Genomic DNA, 27,546 nt, shown 5'->3' with positions numbered 1-27,546 from the left:
TGTGAAAGGCTGGAAGTAGGAATGGAAGACAAAAGCTGTCTGAGTACATATGCATACCTAGACAAATCTTTATACTTACAGAGGTCAAGCAAGGGAATCATCAGGTCAATAGTAATACAAGAAACATCAAAGATGCACCTACTTAAAATGTCACTTACACAAATGTTTCCAGGATTCTTATATACGAATAGACTTTAATCTTTTATTTTACCACTGAAAGATTAAGCCATTACACAATACAGGACAGAAGTTATATTTCATAAACCAGTACCTGCCCACACTCAAACAGTGAGGGGAATCAAAATCAAGGTTGCACTCTAATTCTACATGATTTTTAAAACCATGTCTATCTGACATTGGTGTGAAGCAACAGAATCTTTATCAGATTCCTCTTTTAAAAGAAAAACCCAAGGAGAGATGATCAAGCACAAATGATCACTTCATGCATTTTATTGATAGTCTATATTTTAAATCTGCAGTATGACATCTTACATAGGGAAAAAGCTTCTTCCTAAAAGATAACTATTAATAATCAAACCAGCTTTAATATGACTGACCTTTCAAGGTCTTGTTTTGCTTTAAACAAGTTAATTTTTAGCAGGTGTAAAGAAAGCACTGTACAAAAAAAAAAAAAAAAGGAAACTGGGTACATTCTCAAAATTTAATACAGGGCTTCCCAACCAGGAGTCTGCTGGATAGATATTGGAAAAGGGTGTTATGTTCAGCTTTAAATTGAAAGAAAATGAGAAACCAGATAAAGTAAGACAACCAAATTCTTTTCACTTTTGTGCTCCTTTCTGCTTTTCTGAAAGTCTCTCCCAGAGGTCAGGAAGCCCTGGTGTAACAATCACTATAGTCTTTACAGAACATACATTTATGTGCTTCATCTTGAAAGACATAAAAGCCGCCTTTGTTACTGTTCCCCCTCCATATCCCTTTAGATTCTTATAGGCTTCAGAAAGCTTTCCAAAACCGCTGCCCAGTTCTTTATCTGAATCTAAGTAAACATCTATACCAAAGCAGCTCTTCTTGGGAGAAGACAAAACAGGCACAGATACATAATCAGGCCAATTGCGTACCTACTCAACTTGATACTGGATCACATGGCCCTACATCTTTAAAAGCAGCACCAGGAACAAATGGAGCTATAAAGAGGTAAAATCCAAACATTGGACGTTAAAACACATACAAATCACTCAGTTCAAAGAATGTTAGCAAAGGGGCATTGAAAAGAGTTATGGCTGGGCAGCTGGTTCAGCCATATCTTGGTATTAAGAAAAATCTGCAATATGAGGAACTGATAGAGGAACCCTGAAATAACTAGGCACAGTCATTCATTATGGGGTTCACTTTCACTGCCTATCTTTCAGATATCAGTCAATCTAAGCTTGGGGGTCTTTAGTAAACAAATCCTAACCAAAAATAAGTATTTTGGTGATTTTGAGACTGTTGGGAGGGTGTGCCTATTTTCTTGAAATTTGAATTAGAACACCTATGTAGACATGAAAGTAATCATAAAACTGATATAAAACTGTTGTTATTCCTTGAACATTCCATCAGCTCAAATATACTGCATTTTAGATACAAAATGGAGTTACTCAAATCAAGTGAGATTGCTTACTTGTTCCAATATTCCTATTTTAGTAATGTTCCAGTTAAGCACTCTTTTCAGAATGCTAAAAATGTAAAGGGTAGGTATATAACTCATAACTGTTTCTTAGCTGCTTTCTAAAAATCTAATTTAAAAATGAAATACTAGTTACTTGGACCTTGCATTTTAACTTTCCAAATGAAGCATAAGTTGATTTACATTTTCAAATGTTTTTTCAAAAGTGAACAATTTACTTGTTAATGAATTACAAGTTACTGAATATTGCTGAATAACAATTATTGAATAGTCAACAGGATTTTCCAGGTAAGAATACTGGAGTGGGTTGCCATTGCCTTCTCCAAGGATCTTCCCCATCCAGGGATCAAACCTGGGTCTCCTGCATTGCAGGCGGATTCTTTATCAACAGAGCTACCAGGGAAGCCATTATTGAATATTACACATACTAAAGAATTATATTAAGGGAAAATAAATGCCTGACATTTGAACATGTGCCTTATCAATCTCTTGCATTACTAAGGTACAGTATACTTTAGTAAGTAGCAATCAGCACAGTATTATAAGACAAAAGTGCCTGCAAATGTGGCTTCTATGTATTTAGTATTGGTAATATATTTGACAGGGAAGCCGGTAAAACTTAAAAACTCAAATAAGGCAGATTACAAATATTTCTTTTTCACAAACAGCAAAGAAAAGGGGTGGAGTAAAGGGGGGAATAAAAATATCCTCCATCTTTGAAAGTATCAAAAACAACCACAAGGTGCCACTGCATTCTACCAAGCTGTAAAAATGGCTTTTAAAAAAAGCATTTTGCAACATTCACTTTCCTATTATGTGGGTATTTTGAGAACTGCTGAAAAGTTAGGGCTGATGCTGCCCCATTTCATGTCATGGACATCTGAGAAGCAGGTGATTAAATACAAAGCATATTAAGTGATAACCCTTCATAAAAATAATTTGAGACACTGACATTAGGAGAGAATACTTTGCAGGGAAAGAACATGTTTTTGGCAGGGGGCGGGGGGCGGGGATTACTTGAGGTAACACTTGTAACAGTTTCCTAACCTTAAATTTTGGATGAACTCCCACGATCATGTTTTTAGAGATTTCATGTATACACACACACACAATCCTGGTGCTAAATGTTTTTTTGTAATTGTTTATACAATTGATTACTTATACTCCAACACTAACATGAACACTTTTCTCAATCCCCACCCTCCATTACCACCACTAAGGTATAACTAATGTGCTCTTTTTAGAGCAAATATTCCAAATTAACAATTTGGTTGATCTTCTAGTGTTGCTAAAGTCTGCAAACTTTAAAGCTAACTTGTTCAATTTTGTTTTTAGTACTAATAAATCTCAATCACGTCAGCTGCTTGCAGTTAAACACCTCAAACGTTTCAGACTAGTAAATGAGTTTTTTAAAATAATCTGAAATAATCAAGAAATTTCATTTTTAGTACTTTTTCCCTATGCTTTGAACAATGTAATGCCCCAACATTGTTTTTTCTTGTTCCTATTATTGCATGAAGTTCAAACTAGGTCCTCAAGACAGAACCTTTCTGTAATAAAGAAAAAGTGCAAAGGTACAAAATGAAATGTAAAGTCTTTTGCAAGAAAATGCTCCCTCAAGAGAACAGTTGTTTGGATGCAGGTGGGAAAAAAGATTTTTGTTCTCCATTGTACATCTGACACCTACAAATGACCTTGTCTTCAATGTCCATACTAGTAAGTACATATTGGTCATGGACCTTGCAAAAAAAATAATCAAGTAGCAAATTCCACTAAAATATTTGTATCCATTCTACACAGTCCAATGGAAATTAATGAGTGCTATTGAAAAAGGTTTTCACATGCACATGTCCAATATGTGCATTGAAGGCTAAAAACTTAAAATTCTATTTCCAGTGTTTATGAATAGCTTCAGTATCTACATTCATAACCAGCATTCTGCATGAGTTACCTCTTAATACTTCACAAATGAGTAATAATACATCTTGGGAGGTTAGGAAGGTACCTGTTAATAACTTTCTTTTATGCTTAGAATGTGATGCAGTTGTTTTTAAACTATTTAAAATGAACACCCCTATTATAATGGGACATTTTATACCAAGAGGAAAATGAGTTTGTTTTTAGCCAATCAGGACTACCCTGCAGATCTGAAAACTGTAGATTACACCCTTAGTAAAGGATACAAGGAGGCTCACAAATATAAACAAATCCTGACTTTTACATGGACAATTTTTTTAGAAAGATAAAATGTATTACATAAGCGCCATAAACAGTAAAATCTGCTTATATTAAAAAAAAATAAGTGAAGCTTTGTTTGGACATTATTTTCTTGCAAGAGCAGTACATATCCTTAGTAAACAACTACCATATTTACAATTTCCTTGATACTTAGGTAGGATTGAAAGCCAGAGGAAAATATAAAAGAATGAGCTTTGAAATAATCTTTACAGCTGAGTTGGTAACACTTAAGGTAGCCAGATAATTCCTAAAGCAGACTTATTTATTGTGTAGAGCATCTGACTACATATACCTGGGTATCAGCTCACTTTGTTAAGAGCCAAGGATGTGTTCAATCCCTCTTTGGGCCCACTAGCGTTTCCCAGAAAAAGACAGTCCTCCACAGTGAGACTAATCCTAACCCCAACCAGCCTCAAAAGAAAGTCGGCAAGAGTACTGGGGTTCTTCACAAAGCTAAGGAAACAACATAAAGTGCATATCCCATAGATTGTGAGTCAGCCTTCTCATCTTCAAATATGGGCAGCACAATTAAAATCTGAATTTCAAATAACCCAACACGACTCACTTTCCACAAAAAATAAAACTCCCTTAGTTCTTCATCTTGTCTTTAGATATGAGATATTAGGTCTGTATTAGAGATAGTAACAAGTGTGCACTGGTACCTTGAATAACAAATACCAAAAACAATGCAAATTTGAGACTTTCCTACTAGTATACTCATCTGTGCCAACTTCACTTCTTATGCTAAATAAGTGGTTTACAGTCTCTTTCCTCCATTTTTTTTTTTTTTTTGAGAAGCAAACTTGCAAAAACATCAATGTAACTTGTGCTAGGGGGTAGTGGTTTGTTTTTCTTAAACCAAAACTCTGCCAAATTTGCTTCATCTGCTCAAGTAGAATACTGTGCCAAGGATCTGTGGAATTACTGTCTTCATGAAAAGTTTAAGTTCTTCCAAGCAGTTTTCTCTATACTCCCTCTTTCATTTCCTGCCTAAATCCATACTCTGTCCTTTCCTTTGCAGGTCACAGTAGCTGTTCACATACATTAAATATTATAGATATGTTCTGCTCTTACATCTACACACTTACAAAAGCAGCTTTGTACTTTGTTTGGTGTGTTTTCTTTTTTTTTTTACTATGTTGGCTCACAAAAAGCAGTTTTTTCATTTCTAAGCATGGTACTTTACAATTTTTAATGCATTAATACAACAGTGCATTGGAAAAAGTACTGAGCCTCTACAAAATAGCTTTACATTTTTAAACAAATGAATGTGATTTTTCACTTACACAAGCATAGGCTTTTTTTTTTTAATATTTCCACAAGATAAATATCTCAATTAAACTATAAGCTCACTCTACAGTGTGCCACAGTGATGGGCTTAGAAGACAGTTATACACTTAGAAGATCCTAATCTTAGTGTTATTTACACTGATAAGTCCAATATCACCTTGTCTGAAAGGTGAACAAATGATATTCAGAATGTAGCTGAATGTGTGCCAACTAATAACTGGGAACGGTATAGCTTTAAGCAGTCACTTAGGAAACATGTACTGTAACTGAGTCTAAACTGGGAATTTCCTTCACCCCTCTTTCCTATGGCATATGAAACTTTAAAGATCAATATGAAAACAGGTAAGAGTCATTGCTAAGGCAGACCTTTTAAGATAACAAAGGAGAAACTGACAAGTACATGATAAATCATCAGTAATAACAATTACTGATACTGAAGTCAGATTTTTATGTCCTAACATGTTGCTTTTTAAATATTTCCTTTTTTTGGGAATAGAAATTAGAGAAAGGACAATGACTCATTCAGAAAGCAATGACTCAATTCTGGTTGCTACTTTACATTTAAGCACCACTCAAAAAGTGGACAGAAAGCAAGTGATTCCTGTTTGCCCATCACTATACCAGATACATAGCTGAGAGTTCAGACCTTAATCACACAATACTTTCTCTGTTACCAGAAGCTAAGACTGCTCTGCGACAAATAGGACAAGTAGAATTCTCAGATAACCAGCGATCGATGCAGTGGACATGGTACTCATGGGAACAAGGTAGTTTACGAAGTTTGTTGCCTTCTGTGTATTCTGTAATGCAAACACTACAGGTTTTTAATGCATCGTTTTCACCAAAACTTCTCATTGCCAAGTTGTCAATCTGTTCTTTGGTGAGTCCTCTAGGTTGGTCATCATCATCCTCATTTAAGAGGAAAAACTGAGCGAGACTAAGGAAGGGCAGAGAGCCACTTTCATCAAATGTTACTGGGGCCCTGTGTCGACCCTCTCGCCTGGCACCTGATGAGCCTGATGATGAGCTTCCTTCATTACTGCCTTCAAATACCTCTGAGCTAGTTTCTGAACTTTCACCATTGGAACTGGAACTAGGACTCGAACTGGAACTTGAACCAGAACTGCTACTACCACCAGAACCCCCTCTTCCATTCCGTGACTCTGACCTTTCCATATTTCGACTCGAGACTGAGCCACTAGGCTCTGAATCACTATCACTGTACATAAAGTAGCTTAACTCACCAAAACCTGTCATTATCTGCCTTAACATGGTCTGAATTGCAACAGATGTAGTCTCACTTAAACCAGTATTTAAGATTCTACGAATTGGAATTCTGATGGTACTGACATAGGTTCTCACACCTGCTCGCTCAGAACGTGAAAACGTACGCCTAAAACCTCCTCGTTCACTTTCATAAGTGACGGTGTTGTTTGGTGTCTGAGACCTTGACCGAGTTCTGCTAGCTATGCTATCTCTCTGCCGATATTCTCCAGGACGAACTCTTCTTACTTGAAGATCAAGGACTATGGTTGGAGGTCTCTGGCCTGATCCTGTAGATTCACCATTGCCAGTTGTGTCTGAAGATCCTGCTCCTTGTGAGGCATTTCTTGTTCCAGAAGCTGCAAAAAGACCTCTAGTTAGTAAGTCAGGTCCACTTATTTGCTGTCTTAAGGTCACGTGGTGCCGGGTTCTAGAACTTCCTTCAGTCTCATTTACCAAAGGATGCTCAAAAGTCTGAGATGAGATACTATGATGAGATCTTCGTGGAATTTCACTCATTGGATGTAGAGGTGATCTACTTCTTTCAGCTCTTGCTCGGGTTCTCCGATGGTCTGGGCTCCTACTTCTTGCCCTTCTCTGACCTCTGGTAGGTGGGGCTTCTCCTGTTAATGCTTCAGTTGAATTTCGTTCTGATCTGGGTGGCCTTGCAGATGTTGTTTCAGATCGTGGATTTTCCATTTGTCTTTGGCTGTTGTTGTCCATACTTTCTCCACTAGAACGTCTTGTAGATGGTTCATTTTCGTTCTCTGGATTTTGGCTCCCATTATTACGGTTAACATTGATCTCTAAACTGAATCTGAAATCACCACTGTTTGGATTAGTCCGGCTCACTGCTCTCCAAGATTGGTTTCCTCTTTGCCCACTTCTTGTGGTATTTCCAGTTTGTCTGACTGAGTTAAGCCAGTCTATTATAGAGTCACCATTAGATACATCATCTGAAGAGTCTCCACCTGTTTTTTAAAAAGGGAGGGGTGAAAAGGAACTATTAAAAATAAGAAATCATACTCTGAAACTTCATATTATTAACAGAAAAACATTCTGAACAAATTTCAATTTACAGATTTTTTTTAAACTATACTGCACTGATTGGCAAGTAAAAGCAGGAAACTTTCAATTCCATTTTAAAACAGCAAGCTAATTCTAGAGAAATTTAAAGCATTTTTCAAAAAAGGGAATTGGGAAGAAGTCTATTTTTAGCATTGTATACAGAGCCTAGTGTACCACTGGGGACTGTCAGAAGACATTTTTCAGTCCACTGTCAAAACATTAACATAATCAAATAGGGTAAAACACCAGTTAAGGTACAGGGCTAGTATTTTAGTTCAAATTACATTTTTTGGGTTAGATTTTTATTAGTCTACAACATTTCTTTGGGCTCTTGACTTAAGTGCCTTGGATAATACAGGACATTTAAAAACTACAGGACTGCTTTAGACATTGCAAAAATATAAACAAGATTTATAGGTTACTTCTTCATGTTACCAAGATTTTAAATTAACATGAAATCAGAGATCAGAACAAGTAAAGAGTCTGAACCTAGCACAGTACATATACAGCACATTCAACAACCTGTTATCATATTTCACACTGAAGGAGAAACACCAGACCTGAGGGAAGAACAAGATTTCTTAACAGTGCAACTATTTACATTTTGAGCCAAATAATTCTTTGTTGTGGGGGCTGTGCTGTGCATTTTAGGATGTTTAGCAGCATCCCTTACCTCCACCCACTAGAGCAAACAGCAAACTCCCAACCAAAAATGTCTCCAGACATTATACCCCAGTGAGAAGCACTAGATTAGAGAATGCAACCTTTCTGCTGGTAAGGAAATCAGGTTTATAAGGAAGGAATAATTCAGTGGGTACAGGGAAATTTCAATGAAGGTGGAAAATCAAGAAAAATGATCACATTTAAGATCACATTATATATAATTCCTATATCCCAATTAACACTCAAAAAAATCCCACAGGTGCAACAGGGAAAAAAAAAGTTAACATTCTCACCAAATATCAAGAAAATGCCAGTTCTTTTTATGAGCAGTTACTTAACACCAAATTAATTTGTGCTACTGATTTGGATTATCTTTGGCTGACATTTATCATTAGGAAGCTCCTTATCCATTTCATCCTTTACACCCCTCTCCCAAGAAAAACTTACCTCTATTTTCATCTGAGTTTTGTGGTGGTGGGCCCTCTTTAATTTGTTGTAGTCTCCTCAGCAACTCTTCCTCAGTACTTTCACCTGAAAACAGTTTAAAATGTTTGCGAAGTTATAAATAAAATCCAATGACTTATCCATCTGAGATGACAACCGAAGAGTAGGAACCTGAGTAAAATTCACCTATTTGAGAGCATGACATTACAACTTATATTTATTTGTATTCCTTTCCAGTTTACAATATGCTTTTGCATACAATATCTCATTCTTTAAAAATGCAACTCTGGGAGACAGATATTATCTGCATTTAAGACAAAGAAACTCAGAGTGAGTGAGATGATTTGTTAATATAATAACCATGCTAACACCTTACCTTTTAAAATTTAAGCAATTGCTCAAACGTTAATAGAATTAAACAGAAATGAGGAGGAAGTGATATAATGAATTTTAACTAGAATCAAGTGGGACCTAATGAGGCAAAAAAGAATAACCAAGCACAAATTTCTGAATAACTGACTATTTCACCCAAGGCTAGCTCTGGTTGATTATGATTGGGACATATTCAGAGAATGAGAGATGACAAAACAGAGTTAAGTCTGTCCTAAGAACCAAAGTTCCTATTAGCTCTTCCAGACCATTGTCTAGTAGTTAAATAAAGATAAATAACAAAAAGATTGTTCAGCTCCACTCTTTTCAATTCAGCTTACTATAAATTCATAATATAATTCCTTGCTATAAATCCTGACATAGGATAATTGCAAATATGAGTGAACAAAATCAAGTAGCAAGTACAGCAGTAAATTTCATTCTCTATCCCTGGTATTAAAATCATACTTCACAATGGTAAACAAAACATTTTTTTAAAAAAACAGTTGTTTTTTTAAAGACCAGCAATTTATATATATGTAAATCTTTAAACTACACATTGCATACCTGGGGTGCCTAGCAAATTGTTATCCCTCATAAGCCTATAATCTTCTTCACTGAGGTTATTTACAAATTGATAGAAAGCTTCTTCCCGATCCAATCGGTCCATCTGACTTCTGCGCTGTGCTGCAGACTGATCACCACTTCCTTTATCGTTACAATCTGAGCTTTCCATCTTGATGAACAAGTGGAAAATTATCTAAAAGGAGAAAGGAGATCACTCTTGAAAACAAAAGTCAGTATATCTTCTATAGAACAGTTTTAATTATGTGAAAATCCAGAATTCAGTTTGAGACATGAATTTTAAGACCTCATATGAATGGAAACTTCCTAATACAAACACTGAAAAGCACTGTCATACTAGGAAAAGACTAGGTCAGGGGTTGGCAAACCATGGCCCATGGACCAAACTTAGCCCTGGTGACTATTTTTTCTCCTTGAGATCTAAGAATGATTATTACACTTTTAAATGTTTTTCTAAGAGAATATTTTGTGATGTGTGAAAATTATATGAGATCCAATAAATAAATTCTTAGCTACCTGTCCAGAGAAAAGTTTGGTTAGAGAAATACAGGTAAGAATTCAGCAGTGTAGCAAGAATTGAACGGTGTGTATTCAACAAGGTTAGACCCAAGCAGCTCACTGAATTCTTGGCACTATAATTGCTTTTGTTTTTTAGTCCTCACAATGACACTGTGCACAAACACTGCTGTTGTTGTTATTCCTTTTTACATATGAAGAAACTAAAGTATAGACAGGTTATATAACTTGATCAGGGTTACACAACTAACAAGTGACAGGGCCAGAAGCTGAACCCGGACAATCTGAATTCAGGTTTCTCTATGCTCTACTGCCTCTCACAGAGATATGCCATGTAGGACAGAAGTTCTAAAAATGCTAATGGTCAAGCCCACTTTCTCCATTTAATACGATGAGTGTGCACTGGTAATTTAGAAAAATGTTACAGTATGAGCATGGCACTTGAAATGCTGTAAAGTTATAATTGCATCACCGTGACTTGCAGTGCACAGACCACCAGTGCAAAGCAGTGACGGTGCCACATAGTCTCTGTCACAACTACTCAACTCTGCCATTATAGGAAGAAAGCAGCCCACAGACAATATGTAAATGAATGTGTACAGCTGTATTCCAGTAAAACTTGATGAACACTGAATACCATCTCTAAAGGCACAGTGGAGTATGGATTATTTTATTAGAGTAGATGGCAAATATTTTATTTATAATGCAATGACACTGAAACTGTGCTAAAATAATAAAATATACATTAATATTATTAGACTAAGCACTCATCATAGTATTTCCAATTCACAGGAAAGCTATGGTCTGAAAAACTAGAAAATTTAAAACAAATATCACAAAATATTTCCTCATAAAAATAAAAAATGAAGCTTCAACCAGAGTAAGTTTCTAAGTGGCTCATTTGTTGGCTAAGCAAGGAAAGACATTTATCAATGCTGTGTTAGCTAAATTGCATTTGACTGCAGAAGCTAAACAAATAGTCCACAGAAAATTAACTGGTTTAAGATTATTAGCCTTTTAATGAGAACAGGTGCTCAAAAAATGACAATACTGGGATATATCAATCATCAAGTGAAAAACAAGGAAGCAAATGAGTAGTTCCCTTTGGTTCTTGAGGAGTTGACAAATATAACTGATACTATTCAGTTGCTTATTCAAGGAGTCAAGTTATTTGAGGAGTTTGAAGTGACTAAAGCAGTAGTCTCTATGAATAGTTTGCATGGAACAACTAACTACAGGTGATATCATTTTCAAAGAAGCTGAGAAACACTAATTCAGCACAACCTGAGGTGGAATCTGTGAAGATGTGTTACAACTGAAATGGTGGTTAAAAAAAATATGCATAGAGCAAAAACATATTGAGTCAGGCAAATTTACAATTAAAATTATATGTTTGTATATTGATTAGACAGCGTACTTAATGTGTGAAGGTATTTTCAACGACGAAATATGTAAAATCTCATTTCAAATCAGAAAACACTAAATGGACATCTGCAAATGATTCTGATGATAAAGAATGTTTAGCCCCAATTTAGCAAAATGTTATCCTACCAAAAGGAATACCATTCTTCTCATTAGTAGACCTGTATTATAAAACATTGTACTCATTTATTATTACATCAAGAGAAACTTTGTGGAAATTTGGCTTCTCTGTTTTTATATAAATAACTACGTAATATGTTCAATTCTAATTAGCAAAGTGAAAAAAAAATTACTATCTGGCCTTTTACAGAAAAAGTTTGTCAACCCCTACTCTGGATAGTACATAAAACTAGCCAAAACTTAATTCTCACTCACTATTTGTACAGCCCTAGGAAATATATAGTATATTCTTTTCTTTCCAACCCCAGATTGACTCAAGTTCACAATGACAAAAGTTAACTCAGAAACATGTGAAAATCTGATTTATGGAAAAGTAGTAATCGATGTTGGTACTACGATTTAATCCCACACACAAAACACGAAGTATCTGGATGTTTATGTCAATACTAGAGAAAAATAAAAACAAGCCATCTTTCAGATATTAAAAAAACAAAGAAGACTGTCTACCTATCTGATGAATCTAAACAAATTTTAGTCTATACATGGGCACATCTGGCTCTCCACTGTTTTTCTTAGATCATTATTCTTAGAACTAGTCTATCATTCTTTAAACAAACAAGATGAATTATCTCAAGGAAAGGGAAAGGGAGAAAGACCTTAATATTTTTTGGAGTTTCCTAATTTCATAACTAAGATTTCTTAATTTTGGTAAGACTAAACTATATAAATTTCTGAAAGATGCTGTTTTTTAAATAAATTGAAACTATAAGACTAGAAGTCAATAGGTTAAATAAAACACCCATTAACATTATATGGACCAGGCAATGAAAAAAAACAAGCCAAAATTTTCTACAACTTAGTATTGGTAATAAATAGCACACAGTTAATTAAAAAAAAATACAGAAAAGCACAAAGAAAGTCCAGCCATAATTTCCCAAACCAAAGAAAATCACACTAGGCTAATATTAAGCAGTTAATATTCTGAATAGTAGTAACATGAAAGGATCAATTCCACTTATGAAGGAATTGATTAATAAATAGTTCTGAAAATTTCTAAAAACTGAAAGCTCAGTAGGGTTGAAAGGCTTTAAGAATGCAAAGCTTTCAAAGAAGGCAAAAATTTCTGATAAGTTCTGACATTTGAAGGACAGGAACCAAAGATAACAGAAAAATCACATACCAAGGACTGTTACAAGAATGGCACAAAGCCTTAAAAATAGTGTCAGAGGTTAAAGCCCACAAGGAACAGAAACTTTCAAAAGTATGGGAAAGAGCTTTTAAATGGCTTTGAAAAACAAATCTGAAATAAGAATGAGATCTTTCACTAAGTCTCTGATACAGATGGTATATTAATAGAAGATGGTAGGTAGAGGCACTCAACTTCTATCTTATACAGCAAGGAGAATCATCTTCCAACTGAAAGTAGTGGAAAAAACCAAGTTTCTCAAAAAAACAAAAAACAAAACAAAATCCAAACTGCAAAATTTCCAGTCTTTGAGAAATCAGAGAACAGGGGATACCAGATGATCTTAATCTGCAAAGAAAGTGACGTCTATAAACTTTAACACAGCAAAATCTGGCACAAAACCTGGGGAGGGGGAGCGCATGGAATTCTGCTATAGACTATCAGATATATTGCAAACATGTAGAAAAACATGTTCACCACAAGTGGAATTCACTGTCAAATTAACCTCATTTGCATTACATCGTCTTCTTTCACACAGAACTTGCTTTACAAGATTCTCACATTAAAATCACCTGAGGAGCTTTCTCTGGGGCCAATCAGACAGCGACATTTTAAAAATTCCACAGGTAATTCCATTGCACAGTCAGGGTTGAGAAACTTTTGATAGAGGCATCAGGATAATACTGCTGAAACGCCTGGCTTGGTTTTTGTCCAGAGTCTGAAAAGTTTTTGCATCCTATTTTATGGAGAAATATAGGCTAGATCCATGCTTCTCAAACTTCCAACATACAAACGAACCACCTGGAAATCTTGTAAAAATACAGGTTCTGATTCAGTAGGTTGGGGGTGAGGCCTGAGAGCATGCATTTTAAATAAGCCTTAACGTAATGCTGATGCTGCTAATCCTAGAATCAGTTTGAGTAGCAAGGAGCTTGATGACAATACAATTTAACAGATTCACAGTTTCTGAATACCACTCTCAAAAGATTATGGAGCAATGTTAACCTGCAAAGAGCCCAGTCTTAAGCATTTTGAAAAGAACCAAGTCAAAGACATGCCAGCCAAATCTATAGACAACTCAATGCTGGGAGTTGGTAATAAAGATGTATATAATAAAAAAACAAATCCTGAATTCTCAGTGGGCTGTGAGAATGAGTGGAAATCAACAAAAATGATGGTAAATGTGCTACTTTAAACACTTTAAGGGTTATCAAGCTGATGGGGACAGGGGGACCTGTCCTGGCAATATGAAGATGACCTGAAGTTTTTAGTCAACAAAAGCTCAGTTAAAAGCATGTTTCACTTGACCGTTAAGAAACCTTGGAGTCACAGGTTGACAAATCTTTCCTAGGTCACAGTATTCAGATAAAAATAGGTAGTAGTGTCAATGCTACTTGCTGTTCAGACTATATGTGGAGTATTTGAAACATTAAAAATATATCCAAAAGGACACTGACAAACACGAGAAAATATCTAGAGTGACTAAGATGGTGAGAAGCCAGGGAATACCATAAAATAAATGGCTGAATTACTTGAAAATGCCCAAAGACAACACTAAAAATGGACACGATTACCACCTTCAAATATTTGGAGTTATAACATATAAGAGAGCAAACCACAGGGTCAAATTAGAGCTTAGAGTTGGAAAAAATATGAAGCAAATAATTCTGTCTTTTAATAGTGAAACAAATGAAGACTGTCCAAAAGTAGAGATGCAACCCGTCTCTTGAAGTAAGCTACTACCAATTTCTGGAAGTATTCAAGTAGAGGCTAGATATTAGGTAGGAGCTTGAACAGACTGATTTCAAAAGACCCTTTGGACTAAAATGTCATTAAGGATAGACAGTCCCTCGGTTTCCTTATTCTGGGTCTAGGGTCATACTAAGCCACATATTCCCAGTGACACAATTTTGTTATAACATTTTCTTAACAAGACCAATCCACTTTATATTGCCCCATCCTTTCCCTCCAACACATCTTGTACTTTACTACCTTCACACTTCTAATACTCTCCCTTCAGCCCTCCATTTAGTCTCTCCCCATTTCACTCACCCCTCAAGGTTCAATGAAATCTTACCACCTAAGAAGCTATGACTGACTACCTCAGGTAGCAATTATTTTCAACTGTCTCTGCACACAGCATTTGCCTGTGCCACTAGTGTCACTTCCTGCCTCACAAGGTCTTTTATATTTTTGAAATACTAATTTTATTAATATCTTATTTACCCAACAGATCCAAAAGATCATTTCAACATATTATCAATATAAAAATTATTGAGATGTATTATATTCTTTTTTAAAATTCTAAGTCTCAGAAATTTGGTATGTTATTTTATACTTACAGCACATCTCAAATTGGATGCTAAATTTTCAATGGTTAAAGTGAAATATGGTCCTAATGAAACAAAAAAGTCATGTTTAATGGAAAAAATTTACATTGTTTATTTAGCGTAATTAAAATGAAAGAAAAGTAAAAGTTCAGTTCCAGTTAATTAATGACATTTCAAGTGTCCAGTAGCCACATGTGCTTAGAGGTTACCATATCGGACAATGCATGCAGCTTTAAAGAATTTGTTCGTAAGGTAGAGAAACTCCACATACGGAAACAGCTCTAAAGTGTTCCCAATATATTGTTTCTGCTCTATAAACCACTATTTATGAATCCCCTTTATGCTTTTCAAAAGTAAAATAATAGTGGTGAGGGTGAGTTGAGTGTTAGTCACTCAGTCATATCCGACTCTCTGTGACCCCATGGATTGGGGCCCGTCAGGCTCCTCCATCCACGGGATTTTCCAGGCAAGAATACTGGAGTGGGTTGCCATTCCCTTCTCCAGGGGATCTTCCGCACCCAGGGATCAAACCTGGGTCTCCTGCATTGCAAACACTCTCTTTACCATCTGAGCCACTAGGGAAGATAATGGTGAATACTCTACAAAAACACATGGAATAGATGATTCTTAATTACAATCACCAATCTTCAAGTTCACTCTTGACCTAAAAATTCTAATATTTCCTACATGGAAACTAGAGACCAAAAAAAAAAAAAAAAAAAAAAACCATACCTCTATTTAAAACCCTCTCAACACTGTGATTTTGGAGACTGCTAAATCCTAAATAGCTCCTGCATGATGAGTTTAGAAGTTGGGTTATTCTATTCAAGAGGGATTTTTATTTTAGTTTATTTTTCAATTCGAAATTTTAACAATGAGACACACAAAGTAACATGTAAACAAATCCAAATTACTATTACTTCCATAGTAACATGCTGCTCTCCCTTCCCCCTGCCTACACCAGAGAAAATAAAGGAAATTATTTTCCCTACATGGCATCCTTGCAACACACTCATTTATTTCAAAATTGCAATCAAACTGGCAAGGCTTCATTAAACAGAACACACCATGTTTTTTGCTAAGGTATAGATTTCCATTTAAAATGCTGTTCGTTTCTTGCAGTTGATTAAGGCACAGGGAGAGAAAAAGCCTACTTGTTTCCCTACTTTTGCCCAAAGCATTCATTCTTTCTGCTTTATTCTGCATTTGCCTGGGTTGGGAGTGGAAGTCAAGAGATTCCAGCACTGGCAAGACAGATGTTACAGCTTTAGAGAGTTATAGCTTTAACACCTGCCAAGGTCCACTGGACTAGAAGTTAATTACATTTTGGAAAAAAAAAAAAAAAAAGGAAATCCTGAATGTAAGCAATGCCTTCAAATGCCTTGTAAAATCATCTTACGAACATACACCCAGTGAGTCTGGTCTCATTTTAAGCAGTGCCTTCACTACCTAAGCAGTAAAAAAAAATGAAAAAATGTAATAATTCTAAATCACAAGTTCGGAAAGTTAAAACATGCCAAAGATGTCAGGAGACTGCAGTTCAAATGATCAAATACAGATCTCTCTCCATTTTGGTGTGAAAGGATCATGTTAATAAAATGGGTCTCTAGATTCTACTCTGTGGTATGAGAAAAAAAGAATCCCCATACCCCCTGGGCTCCTTCTATCATCATAAATGAGAAAATTTTAAATCTTTTCATTCAGTTACCTTATACTGAGTTATAATATTCATGTGCACAGTCAGAAATTTTGGATTAAATAGACGGTTATCATCAGTCAATTTTAAACTTAAATATTTTTATGGAAAACTTAACCAATAAAACATAAGAGAAAAAATGTGTAACTGTTCTTAAATCACTTAGGTCTCTTCCTAGTTAAAAGTAATATCCATTGCCCTTTTCATACAGCCCTTTCACCTATATTTCATTTAAGCCTTCCAACAATTCTATGAAGTAGGAATCACAAACTCTATTTTACAGATAGGAAACAGAAGCACAGAGAGAGGAAGTCATTTACCAAAGGCTAGTCAATGGAAAGAGCCAGCAATTAAATCCAGGTCTCCTGATTCCAAATCCAGTCAACTTTTCAATAAATGGTCAACTGCATCCCAATATATCCTAAGACCATATACCTTAAAAATACATTCCTTCAATCCTAACAGGCATGTCCAATGTATTCAACCTCACTATCAGCTTTTTAGTTGATGTTTGGGGTTTCCCTGGTGGCAAAGAGTCTCTGCAATGTGGGAGACCCGGGTTCGATCCCTAGGTTGGGAAGATCCTCTGGAGAAGGAAATGGCAACCCTATCCAGTATTCTTGCCTGAGGCATGGACAGAGGAGCCTGGCAGGCTGCAGTCCATAGGGTCACAAAGAGTTGGACATGACTGAGCAACTTCATTACTTTCACTTAGCTCATGTTCACTTCTGGTATGAAAACTTCCAAAAGGACAAAATATCTTTTATAAGCAGTATGAACCCAGCAGGGCTTCTTTTTAAACAAGTCAACTTTTAGTATTTTTGTTTTAAATACAGTTGCCCCTCAGATGCATAGCATAGGTTATTAACCTTATTTCTTTCAGGGTATTGTGTGCCAATACAGCCAAATCCAGTCCTGGAAAGTAAGTAGCCAAATTAGAAAATTTGCCCAGTCATTTCAAAAACTACTCATCTGGTCAGTAACTGTATGACTGTGTCAGGTAAATTTAATTCTGGGGAGGAAAAGCCAGCAAGAAAACCAAACTTGAGATTTATTCTATAATTAGGGTGTTTAAAGCAGATTTTATTCACCTTGAGAATTTTAAAGCATTTTTAGTGATTTCAATTCTTCTATAGAAATTATCATATATTAATATAAATTATGCACGTTTCTGACCACTGCTATAAGTATTTAATTCTCCTAACCCACGTACAGTAATCTTTAAAACATGTATTTTTGTTTTGTTAGGGCAAAAAGTCACTTAAAACATACTGTTCAGTATTAATGGGTCAGGAGACCTGGTGCTAAATGTAAGCACACATACTATATTCACTGGACATACTCCATCAATTAAGATTTAAGGCACCAAAATATAGAGTTAAAAAAACGACATAAAAAAATGAATTCTGAAATTCAAAAGGTTGTAGGGGTATCAATTTTAAAATAGACCACATCCATTAAGTCTGGAAGAAATCACTTCTTTTAAAAATCAGGAAGTACAGGAGGGAGGAATCAAGATAACCTAATGTCAACCAACTACTGAAGTTATCTTGGGCATTGTCACCTTTTGGATGTGTTCAAATAAGCTTCAAAATTCAATAGTGTCCTAAAGTACAACACACCAAAAAAAAAAATCATAGGTATCAACATAAAAATGTGTCATACTGAAAAAAGGGCAGGCATTATTCTGTTTTCTGTTTGCAACAGAGTTTCTTTCTTCATTAAGAACCTCGTAGAGCATATGAGAATTAATGACAGGCAAGCCTTGTGTATAAAGAAAATGTCAGGTCAATAATACCATCATCAAAATGAAAAATACTTAATATAGTTAAAAACAACAAAAAAAGCCAAGTCACAAAGAACTACTGAATTTGAGGTCTGGATATAAAATACCATTGTGTATGTAGTTACCAGAAGTGTTGGGAATTTTTCCTATACAGAATGATTAAAACTTTACAGCTTTTGCAGCCAACAAATCAAAGGTTGACTGAGTAGCAGGGTGGAATTCAGCTCTGTGAAAATGAAAAAAGAGAAGATACTAGGTTCTAGTCTTGGCTATAAGATTAACTACGTGAATTTGGCCAATTATTTAACCTTTTGCATCTCAGGATCTCCATCAGTATTAGTGTACTGGATTAAGCTATCTACAAGATACCTTTCCAATTCTATGAATCCAGACTATGATATAACCCACATCACATTACAATATAGGCTGGAAAAATAAAGGTCAAGAAACATGAATAACTAGGATGTAAGCTTAAAAGCTGTGCTTTTCTCACTGCTACTTCACTCGTACACTTCTCTTTTTATGACTATCTTATTTTTAAAAAACAAATACAAAGCATTCCTCTTTAAAAAATAGGGTAGGCTTTATGTTTCACTGCCTTACTGCACAGTACCTCTCACCAGCCACACAATTTATTTCCATTATTGGCCTATTGGAGGATGGTACTAAAACTTCTGCCACTGCTGATACTACTAGAGCAGTATGAGATTATAAAGTATCTGCATGGCAAAATTCAAGAGACATTGAATACAGTGTCTCTTGTATTCTCTATCACTTGAAAAGGACATCAGGAAAAAAAAAGGATTCAGCACGTGTTTAATCTCTAGGCAGGAATTGTGCAGCTTACAAACAATTCTAATGACAACAACCTTCTAAAACAGTTAAATCAAAAGAATATTAAGAACGTCAACAAATCAAAGGATGGAGACCAAGCCAAATGCTGCCAATTCACAGGAACAAGTTAGTTTAAAAAGGAACCCATTATGACATTTCGATTCACTTAAGTACTTAAGACAGGGAATTTAATCTTCAATTACCCAGTTCATGTTCTTTTACTATTAAGCTATGCCACTAAATTAGAATTTGGTCTTATGCACACTAACTCAATTCTACTCAAAAACCCAAAAGGCTCATGCACTTATTTTTAAAATGTTTTAATGCAAAAGTCATTGATTACTGGCAATTCTGGTGTTAGTAAATAAAGTACTATTTTTTAAGATATAAGTTTCCCACCAAAAATGAACTATTTTAAAATCACGTGACTGAAAAATATCATCTACACAAATGACTCCTATATTGTCTGAGGAAAATAATTTTGTGTTACAGAACCAAACACATTGACAACTGTGATTTCTGAACCAGTGCTCCTACAGAGAAATAATGACAAAGGTGACCATATATACCCAGTTTGTCCATATGAGTAGCAGTCTACAACTGCTGTCCTATAGTGATTATTAATATGGCCTTCTTTCACTCTTAAAAGTGTCCCAGTTTGGATAAATGATAAGGTGACCTCAAATGTAACCGACACTAACAGGAACTTTGGTCAATACAAAATGAAAAATGTAATTACAAGTTAAACCCTTTCTTCACACAATCAAATGTAGAGCAAGAGGAAAGAAGACTATTTTTCATTTCAGAAAAATCTGAAAACACTGAACACAAATATCTCCTTCCCACCACAGAATGGATTATGTTCATCATCACATAAATACTGTAATAGCAGTCCAAACTGCTGCTGTGAAATTACTGCAGTAAGTCCACAAATCTATATACACACATGCATTATCTACAGATACTAGTCTTCCAAACATATATATGTGATATTTTGACTAATGAAATTAAACCCTTGAGTTGAAGCACTAAAATACAAGAATTTGTTGTTCAGTCTCTAAGACATGTCCGACTCTTTTGCAACCCCATGGACTGCAGCCCGCCAGGATCCCCTGTCCATGGGATTTCCAAGGCAAGAATACTGGAGTGGGCATTTCCTTCTCCAGGGGATCTTCTGGACCCAGGCATTGAACCACTTCTCCTTCACTGACAGGCAGATTTTTTTTTTTACCACTGAGCCACCAGGGAAACCCAAAATGTAAGACTATGTACAGCAAAAACATCAAGTATCTATTTCAGGAGCAAAACCACAAGTTCACAAATATACTCCCAAACTGTTTAAGATTGTCAAGATTTTTACCTCTAAAATAAACTGCTTTATTATCTGGGAAACTTCTATTTCAAAAAAATGAAAAAAAAAAAAAATAGAAGTGTTATTGCTTTCTTACACTGGGTATCAAAATGTCAAAGGATCATGTAAACTGGATACTTTTAAAAATCAATGGGCTATAAGGTTTGGAAATGTCTGTATTACAAAATGTTTATACACACATTGTAATTTGATAAATGCAAATGTCCCATTTGATCTACTGTATATAAGGCCTCATGTTCACTAACATGAAAAATATATCCAACCAGCCTAACACTTCTAGATATCACTTCATTATTAAGCTACTTCTTAAAAGCACTTCTAATTTTAAATTGTTTATCAAATTATATTACAGGCAGTAACAGCTGAAACAAAGAACCCTGACAGACTGAAAAAGAGAGTGTAATCGTTAGATAAGTCTTACTTGCTTCATAAAGCAAATTTCCTTTGAGTGTTAACAGAAGTTTTTGATGCAACTTAACCTATAGATTTTATTACAACCTTTCATTTTTTTTGCATTTCTGATCTAATAACAATTCTAAGGACATAAAAGTTTATTGATTTTGGCATCAGACAGACCTGGGTTAAAATGGGGTTCCTACTACTTATTAGCTTTTTGAGAACAAATTATCTAATAGAGAACAAATTATCTAATCTCTCCTCTGAGTCTCACTCTGTAAAACAGGTAACATCCTCATGAAGCTTGGCTGTAAGGATTACAAAATCACACATGTGAAGCACAGGACCTAACACATAAGTATTCAATACAAATTAATTATGAATTTAGGCTAATTACCCATCCTAGTTTGCATGGGACAATCTTGGTTTGCACCTGTTGTCCAGGAAAATAATGTTCCTTTTTTTCTTAAAAGCATGGTAGCTAGGGCAATAAATTATGTGGTTACCTTAACAACGATGATGAAAGAGGTTGATATCAATTAGAGTATTATATATTATGACTTCTCGGATCTTGAAGCAAAAATATCAAATGTCACACAAAATAACTTGAGATTATATTCCTGTAATATAGTCTACTGTTAGTTCATTTAGTTATCCAATAAACATTTAAATACTATTTATTTATACTCATCCCATTCCAACAGTGATTAAAGGAAGCAAATTTCTATTTTGTTCTTTCTGTTCTATACAGGTACTGGCAAATTTCAGACATTATTTTAAAAGAAAACTGACAGAGCACTAATGAGGTTCCAGCTACTCAGAAACACTACCCTTTGAATTCCCAGTGAAAAACACCCATTCTGACCATTAAGAACGCCCGACACCAACTAACATATATCAAAGAAGCCCATTCAATTACAGGGCCCCCAAAACAGAATAAATATTTTAAAACATGCATTCTACACATAAATCATCAGGAGACGCAACAAAAAATAAAATTACCTGACTGTTATGACATAGTATTGTATACAATAAACTGGATTTTAGTTTTCTTCACTCTCTGCTCTAGAAAAAAAAAGAATCCATTATTCTTCCTCTTTTATAAGATAGACATTTTCTTTGTAACAGACACATCCTAAAAATTACATATCCTATGTATTTTAGATACACACCCGCCATAATTCAACCTAATTCCACATTAGTATTAGGATACTTGGTGAGACTAAGAAGGTCAGAGGGAACCAACAATCTTATATGTTAGATAGAAGATATCTTTTAAAGGCTGACAACCCATCTACCTTTTAATATAACCTTACTTAAAATGGACTTTTACGCATCAGATCAGTAATTATTTTCAGATTCTCACAGTTACTTTCAAGAACTTATTCGGTACATTACACTAGCCTAAGGCAGGAACTAAAGTATGAAAAATCATCAGGACATCTTAGGCTAAAGAAAAACACTTTTTCAGTAAGAGAAGAGTATCCTAAAACAAAATTTAAAAAATATTTAGATTGGGCTTCCTGGATATTTTATTTCTACAACTTAGAAAACTGATTCTGGGGCAGCGATAACTGTGCCTGCCTGCTCTCAAGTCATACAGGAGGGACATCATATACCTGATGGGGTGATAAGTGTATTTTGTCTTCAATAATGACAAGAATTTTTTAAAAAATGACTAATAGTAGTTTATTTCTTCCTCCTTTCAATCATCCAAAGCCACTGCGGTTAATTCTGATTCAGGAAATGCGGACTCCTTATTTCCAGCAAAAAAATAATTATTGTGGGGCCTTGCTATGACTGAATGACAACCTAATATAAATGCTTCCTCTTTCTGCAAAACGAAAGAACGACCTAAATAGACAAGCCTGCTAGGCCTCAGATTCCCGGACTAACCTGTGGAATAAGTATGGTGAAACTGTCTAGGGAAGGAACGTGGCTGTCTCCTCCATCTTGAAATTAATCAGCATAAGGGAAAAAGGGACGGAGTATTCAGGAAGCAGAAGCCCAACCGGTTAATACTAGTTACTAAAGCTATGGCGTACGTGGCAGGTACCGCCCGCAGAAGCCGAGACCCTAAGGCATTTTTTGAGGGGGGAGGGGTTGGGTTGTGCACGGATTGAACGGAAATTAACTTCAAAATCATTTGGCCCAATTCCCACCCTCAGCCAGGGAAAAATAACAAACACGCAACGGCTTTTCCCTCCCTTTTGGGGGGAATCCGTGCAGTGGTATCTGGCAAAGGAAACGCCAGGGTTATTCAAGCAAGGGAGTAAACCACATTTGTCTTAGATCCTCAGGGAAGATGTCATCGTGGCCTCAGGGGGCGCCTAATTGATAGTGCCCTGTAGAAGCAGAAGGCTCAAAATGGGGTTTTGCAAATCCTGGGAAATCTAAAGGCCCAAGAGTTCCCAGCATCTAACTTAGAGCAGCCTGATTTTTTCCCCATTTCCTAAACCCAAGCCCGCCATGTAAAAGAAAGGGGGAGGAGGAGGAGAAGGAAGTCTCCAGAGAACTGGGGAGAAGAAAACCTGAGACGATCAAAGATTCTCATGCCTGAGGCCAACACTCGAAAATCGCCTCCCCCAAATTCTTAAGGTTTTGGAGGGCCCCAGCTGCGGCTCGCGCGGCCACGGAGAGGAAGTACTACCTACCTCCTTCCCCTTCTTCAAAAAGCCTGTCGACTATACACCCAACTAAAATGGCAGCGGAGACTACGCCACGGAGCCCCCCACAGCAACCGGTGCCTGGGGTCCGGAGGCGGCGCTGAGCCTCCACCACGATGCACCAGTCAGGCCGTTTTGAGAGAAAGCAGCAGATGGGGCTTCGCTGTCTTCCTCTCGCTCTCCATCCGTTTCCCAAGGCTTCACTTACTCGGTTTTGGTGTCGGGATCCGACTCGGTCGGTTCGGCCGCCGCCGCCGCCGCCGCCGCCGCCGGGGCTCCTGCGCGCCTCCCCTGCCGCAGCTCTCAAGCCCGCCTCCGATGAGTCGCTGGTCGAGACCCGCCTCTAGTCCAGCGCCTGCTCGGAGACGTTGCTCAGGCAGCCATTATCTTCCCCATTGTTACCAAGCAGCGACAGGAAACGCCTGCCCACAACAGGAAGTGATGATGCCGCGTCCTGGCCCCGCAGCCGCAGCCGATTATCCACTCCCAGCCGATTATCCAATCCCAGGCGATTCCTCGAAAAACCCTCGGTGAGAGGAGGAGGTGGCCGGCTGACGACGCGGCAGGGCGGGCCGCGGCCTGGAAAAGGAAAGCTGCTGTGCCGCCCACCATGTGACAGGCCCCACCCTCCTCCGCCATTTTGAATTGTGGCGAGAAATTCGCGTTCTGAGAACTGTGAGAACCTTTCCCATTTTGAAAACTGGAGGACGTCACCGTATGACTGCTGGAAGCCCTTTTCAGAGAGTGAGAAACGCGATGTTAGTCTCACCTGACGTCGATTCACACAGTCAGGACCGGTTAATACAGCATCCTACTTTTATTCGAATACATTTATCGAATGCCAACTGTGGGTGTCAAACACTAGTATAGATTTTGGGGATACAGCGCAAATTAAAGCAGGCCAAAATCCCAGTTCTTGTGTATCTTTATATTCTTGGGGGGAGGGACAATAATTATATATATAGTATATAAAATTAATGATAAATGCTAGGGAGAAAAATAAGGCGAGGGAAGGTGGGTGGGAGAGAGCCCGGTGGCGGCAAATGGGAATTGCAGTTTTAAAGAGTGGTCCGAGGTGGCCATTCTCAGACGGTAATTCTGAATTTCTTGAGAAGGGGCGGTGTTTGTAAAAGGGTGGGAAAATCTGATAACGTTGGAATCTAAGGGCGGTTAAGGAAGGCCTTTCTTAGATAGTAATGCATGAAAGAAGGTACAGTATGAGCTAGCAAGCAACAACTCTCGTTTTCACAGTTAAGAAAAACAACTACATGGGCTTCCCTCGTAGGTCAGTCGGTAAAGAATCTGCTTGCAATGCAGGAGACCTGGGTTCGATTCCTGGGTCAAGAAGATCCCCTGGAGAAGGAAATGGCAATCCACTCCAGTATCCTTGCCTGGAAAATCCCATAGACAGAGGAGCCTGGCGGGCTACAGTCCACAGGGTCGCCAAGAGTCGGACATGACTTAGCGACTAAACCACCACCACCACCACCAAGGAAGGCCTTTCTTAGATAGTAATGCATGAAAGAAGGTACAGTATGAGCTAGCAAGCAACAACTCTGGTTTTCACAGTTAAGAAAAACAACCACAGTTTTAGGGTGTTATCTCGTTTCTTTTCTCATTTTTCTGTTTTCTGTGTTTTCAGGTAACAGTCCAGCTACACTGGCTTTCTTAGTATTCTTCCAATGCTCTAAACTTGTTCCCATCTCTAAAACTTTACTTAGGCTGGCATTTTCCTCTTCATATCTTTGCTCTCATCACCCAAACCTTTTCTGAATTGTCGTCTCCCCAGAAAACACTTACCTAACCACCCTATCTGAAATTACAACTTCCCCCATGCCCTTACTGGGCTTCCCTGGTGGCTTAATGGCAAAGAATCTACCTGCCGACGCAGGAGACACATGTTCCATCCCTGGGTCAGGAACATTCCCCTGGAGAAGGAAATGGCAACTGACTCCAGTTTTCTTTCTGGGGAAATCTCATGGATGGGGGACTCGTGGGCTCCAGTCCATGGGGTCTCAAAGAGCTGGACACGACTTAGCAACCCAACACCAACAACATCCACTTCCCAGCTTACTTTTCTTTAAAGAAATTCATCTGAAAATATTTGTTTACGCCCACCCCCTTAATAGTAAGCCTCTTGTTCACTGTTATATCCCCAACAAGCTCATAGTAGGCCCTCAAATATTATTTGAGAGAGTGCCAGCCTCAGCATGATGGCCATTTCATCACCCAGACATGTATTTCATTCCAAGCAGTTACAACAATATCCCTCATACTTACCTGCTCAACCTTCAAGCATATTAATATTACCATTTTTGACAGTATGGGAATGTGGATTAGATACTGTGTCTCTACTCAGCCTGTGTCTTATATTACATAATCATATACTAGAACTTTTACCTAGTGTAAAGTGAATTCTTCAGTGGCCAGCAATTGCTGTTAAGCTTGATATTGAGATTATGGCAATAACATTAGCCACTCCTTGACATATTCTTCAGACAAACATGGCTTAATGTAAAATATAAGATCATAAAAGAAGTAGAAAACGTAAGTGTATATGTCCATAGCTTTGGGGATGTAGAAGGACTTTCTAAATATGACACAAAATCCACAAAAGGAATTATCGTTAAATATAACTTCATAAATGAAAGCTTCTGAATATCAACACACAACGTTAATAAAATTAAAAGACAAATGATACACTGAGAAAAAGAATTTCAATATGATAGCTAAGGATTAGTACTGGTTTATAATAAAAAGGGAAATTGGCAAAAATGCTGCATATATGATAAATATATGATAAGCATGTATGGCTAATATTACTACAGACAGTGCCCAGTTTATAATGGTTCGACTTAAACAATTTTTTTCACTGTAAGATAGTATAAAGTGATACTTATTCAGTACTTCAAATTTTGAATTTTGGTCTTTTTCTGGGCTAACGATATGCTGGGCAGTGATATGCTGGTAATGCTGGGCAGCAGCAGTGAGCTGCAGTTCCCAGTCAACCACATCTTGAGGGTTAATAACCCAGATACTGGTAACAATTCTGTACCCGCACAACCATTCTGTATTTCAGTATTCAATAAATGACATGAGATATTCATCACTTTATGATAAAATAGATTTTTGTTAGATGATTTTGCCGAATTGTAGGCTAATGTAAATTATCTGAGCATGTTTGAGGTAGTCTAGGTTAAACTATGCTGTTTGGTAGGTTATGTGCATCAGATGCATTTTCCACTTAGGATATTTTCTACTTAGGATGGATTTTTTGGGGACATAATCCCATCATAAATTGAGGAAGATCTGTAGTCTATGAAGTGCTATTATAAATGTTTTTAAAGGTAAGTGCTCCAATTAAAAAATATGCAAAAGACATGAATTCAGTTCAAAGAAGGAGAAAACATTTGGCTGATAAACATAACAATAATAGTAATCAGAGTGAGTAATCAACCTCACGAGTAATCAGAAATAAAAACGATACCTTTTTTTGCCTAGCAAAATGTCAAAGATTAAACATTTTATAATATTAAGTGTGGATGAAGATAGTATGAAATGGGCACACTTGTATGCTATTGGTACAAACTGATACAGCCATTTTAAGGTAATCTGGCAACATGTATCAAAAGCCTCAACATCCATATTGTTTGACCAACAAGTCCACATATAGAA

The 27,546-nt window shown here is 36.7% G+C and overlaps 1 protein-coding gene across 5 annotated transcripts; it reads right to left on the bottom strand.

The window, feature by feature from the left end:
• Nucleotides 1-421: 421 nt before the first annotated feature.
• On the bottom strand, nucleotides 422-24,696 carry RLIM (ring finger protein, LIM domain interacting). 5 transcript variants are annotated; one of them, XM_061409688.1, is made up of 4 exons: nucleotides 21,712-24,696; nucleotides 9,530-9,722; nucleotides 8,597-8,680; nucleotides 422-7,389 (listed from the first exon to the last, which is right to left on the bottom strand). In XM_061409688.1, the coding sequence occupies exons 2-4, from the start codon at nucleotides 9,696-9,698 to the stop codon at nucleotides 5,807-5,809; spliced, it is 1,836 nt and encodes a 611-aa protein (XP_061265672.1). In that variant the 5' UTR covers nucleotides 9,699-9,722; nucleotides 21,712-24,696; the 3' UTR covers nucleotides 422-5,806. The 5 variants fall into 5 exon arrangements, with proteins under 5 accessions (XP_061265672.1, XP_061265673.1, XP_061265670.1 ...); XM_061409689.1 differs by having other exon boundaries at nucleotides 9,530-22,270; nucleotides 23,860-24,696; XM_061409686.1 differs by having other exon boundaries at nucleotides 9,530-22,270; nucleotides 24,080-24,696.
• Nucleotides 24,697-27,546: the final 2,850 nt, after the last annotated feature.

This window comes from Bos javanicus, chromosome X (genome assembly GCF_032452875.1).
Source record: "Bos javanicus breed banteng chromosome X, ARS-OSU_banteng_1.0, whole genome shotgun sequence".
Taxonomy (NCBI): Eukaryota; Metazoa; Chordata; class Mammalia; order Artiodactyla; family Bovidae; genus Bos; species Bos javanicus.
This window is presented reverse-complemented; position numbering and strand designations above follow the sequence as displayed.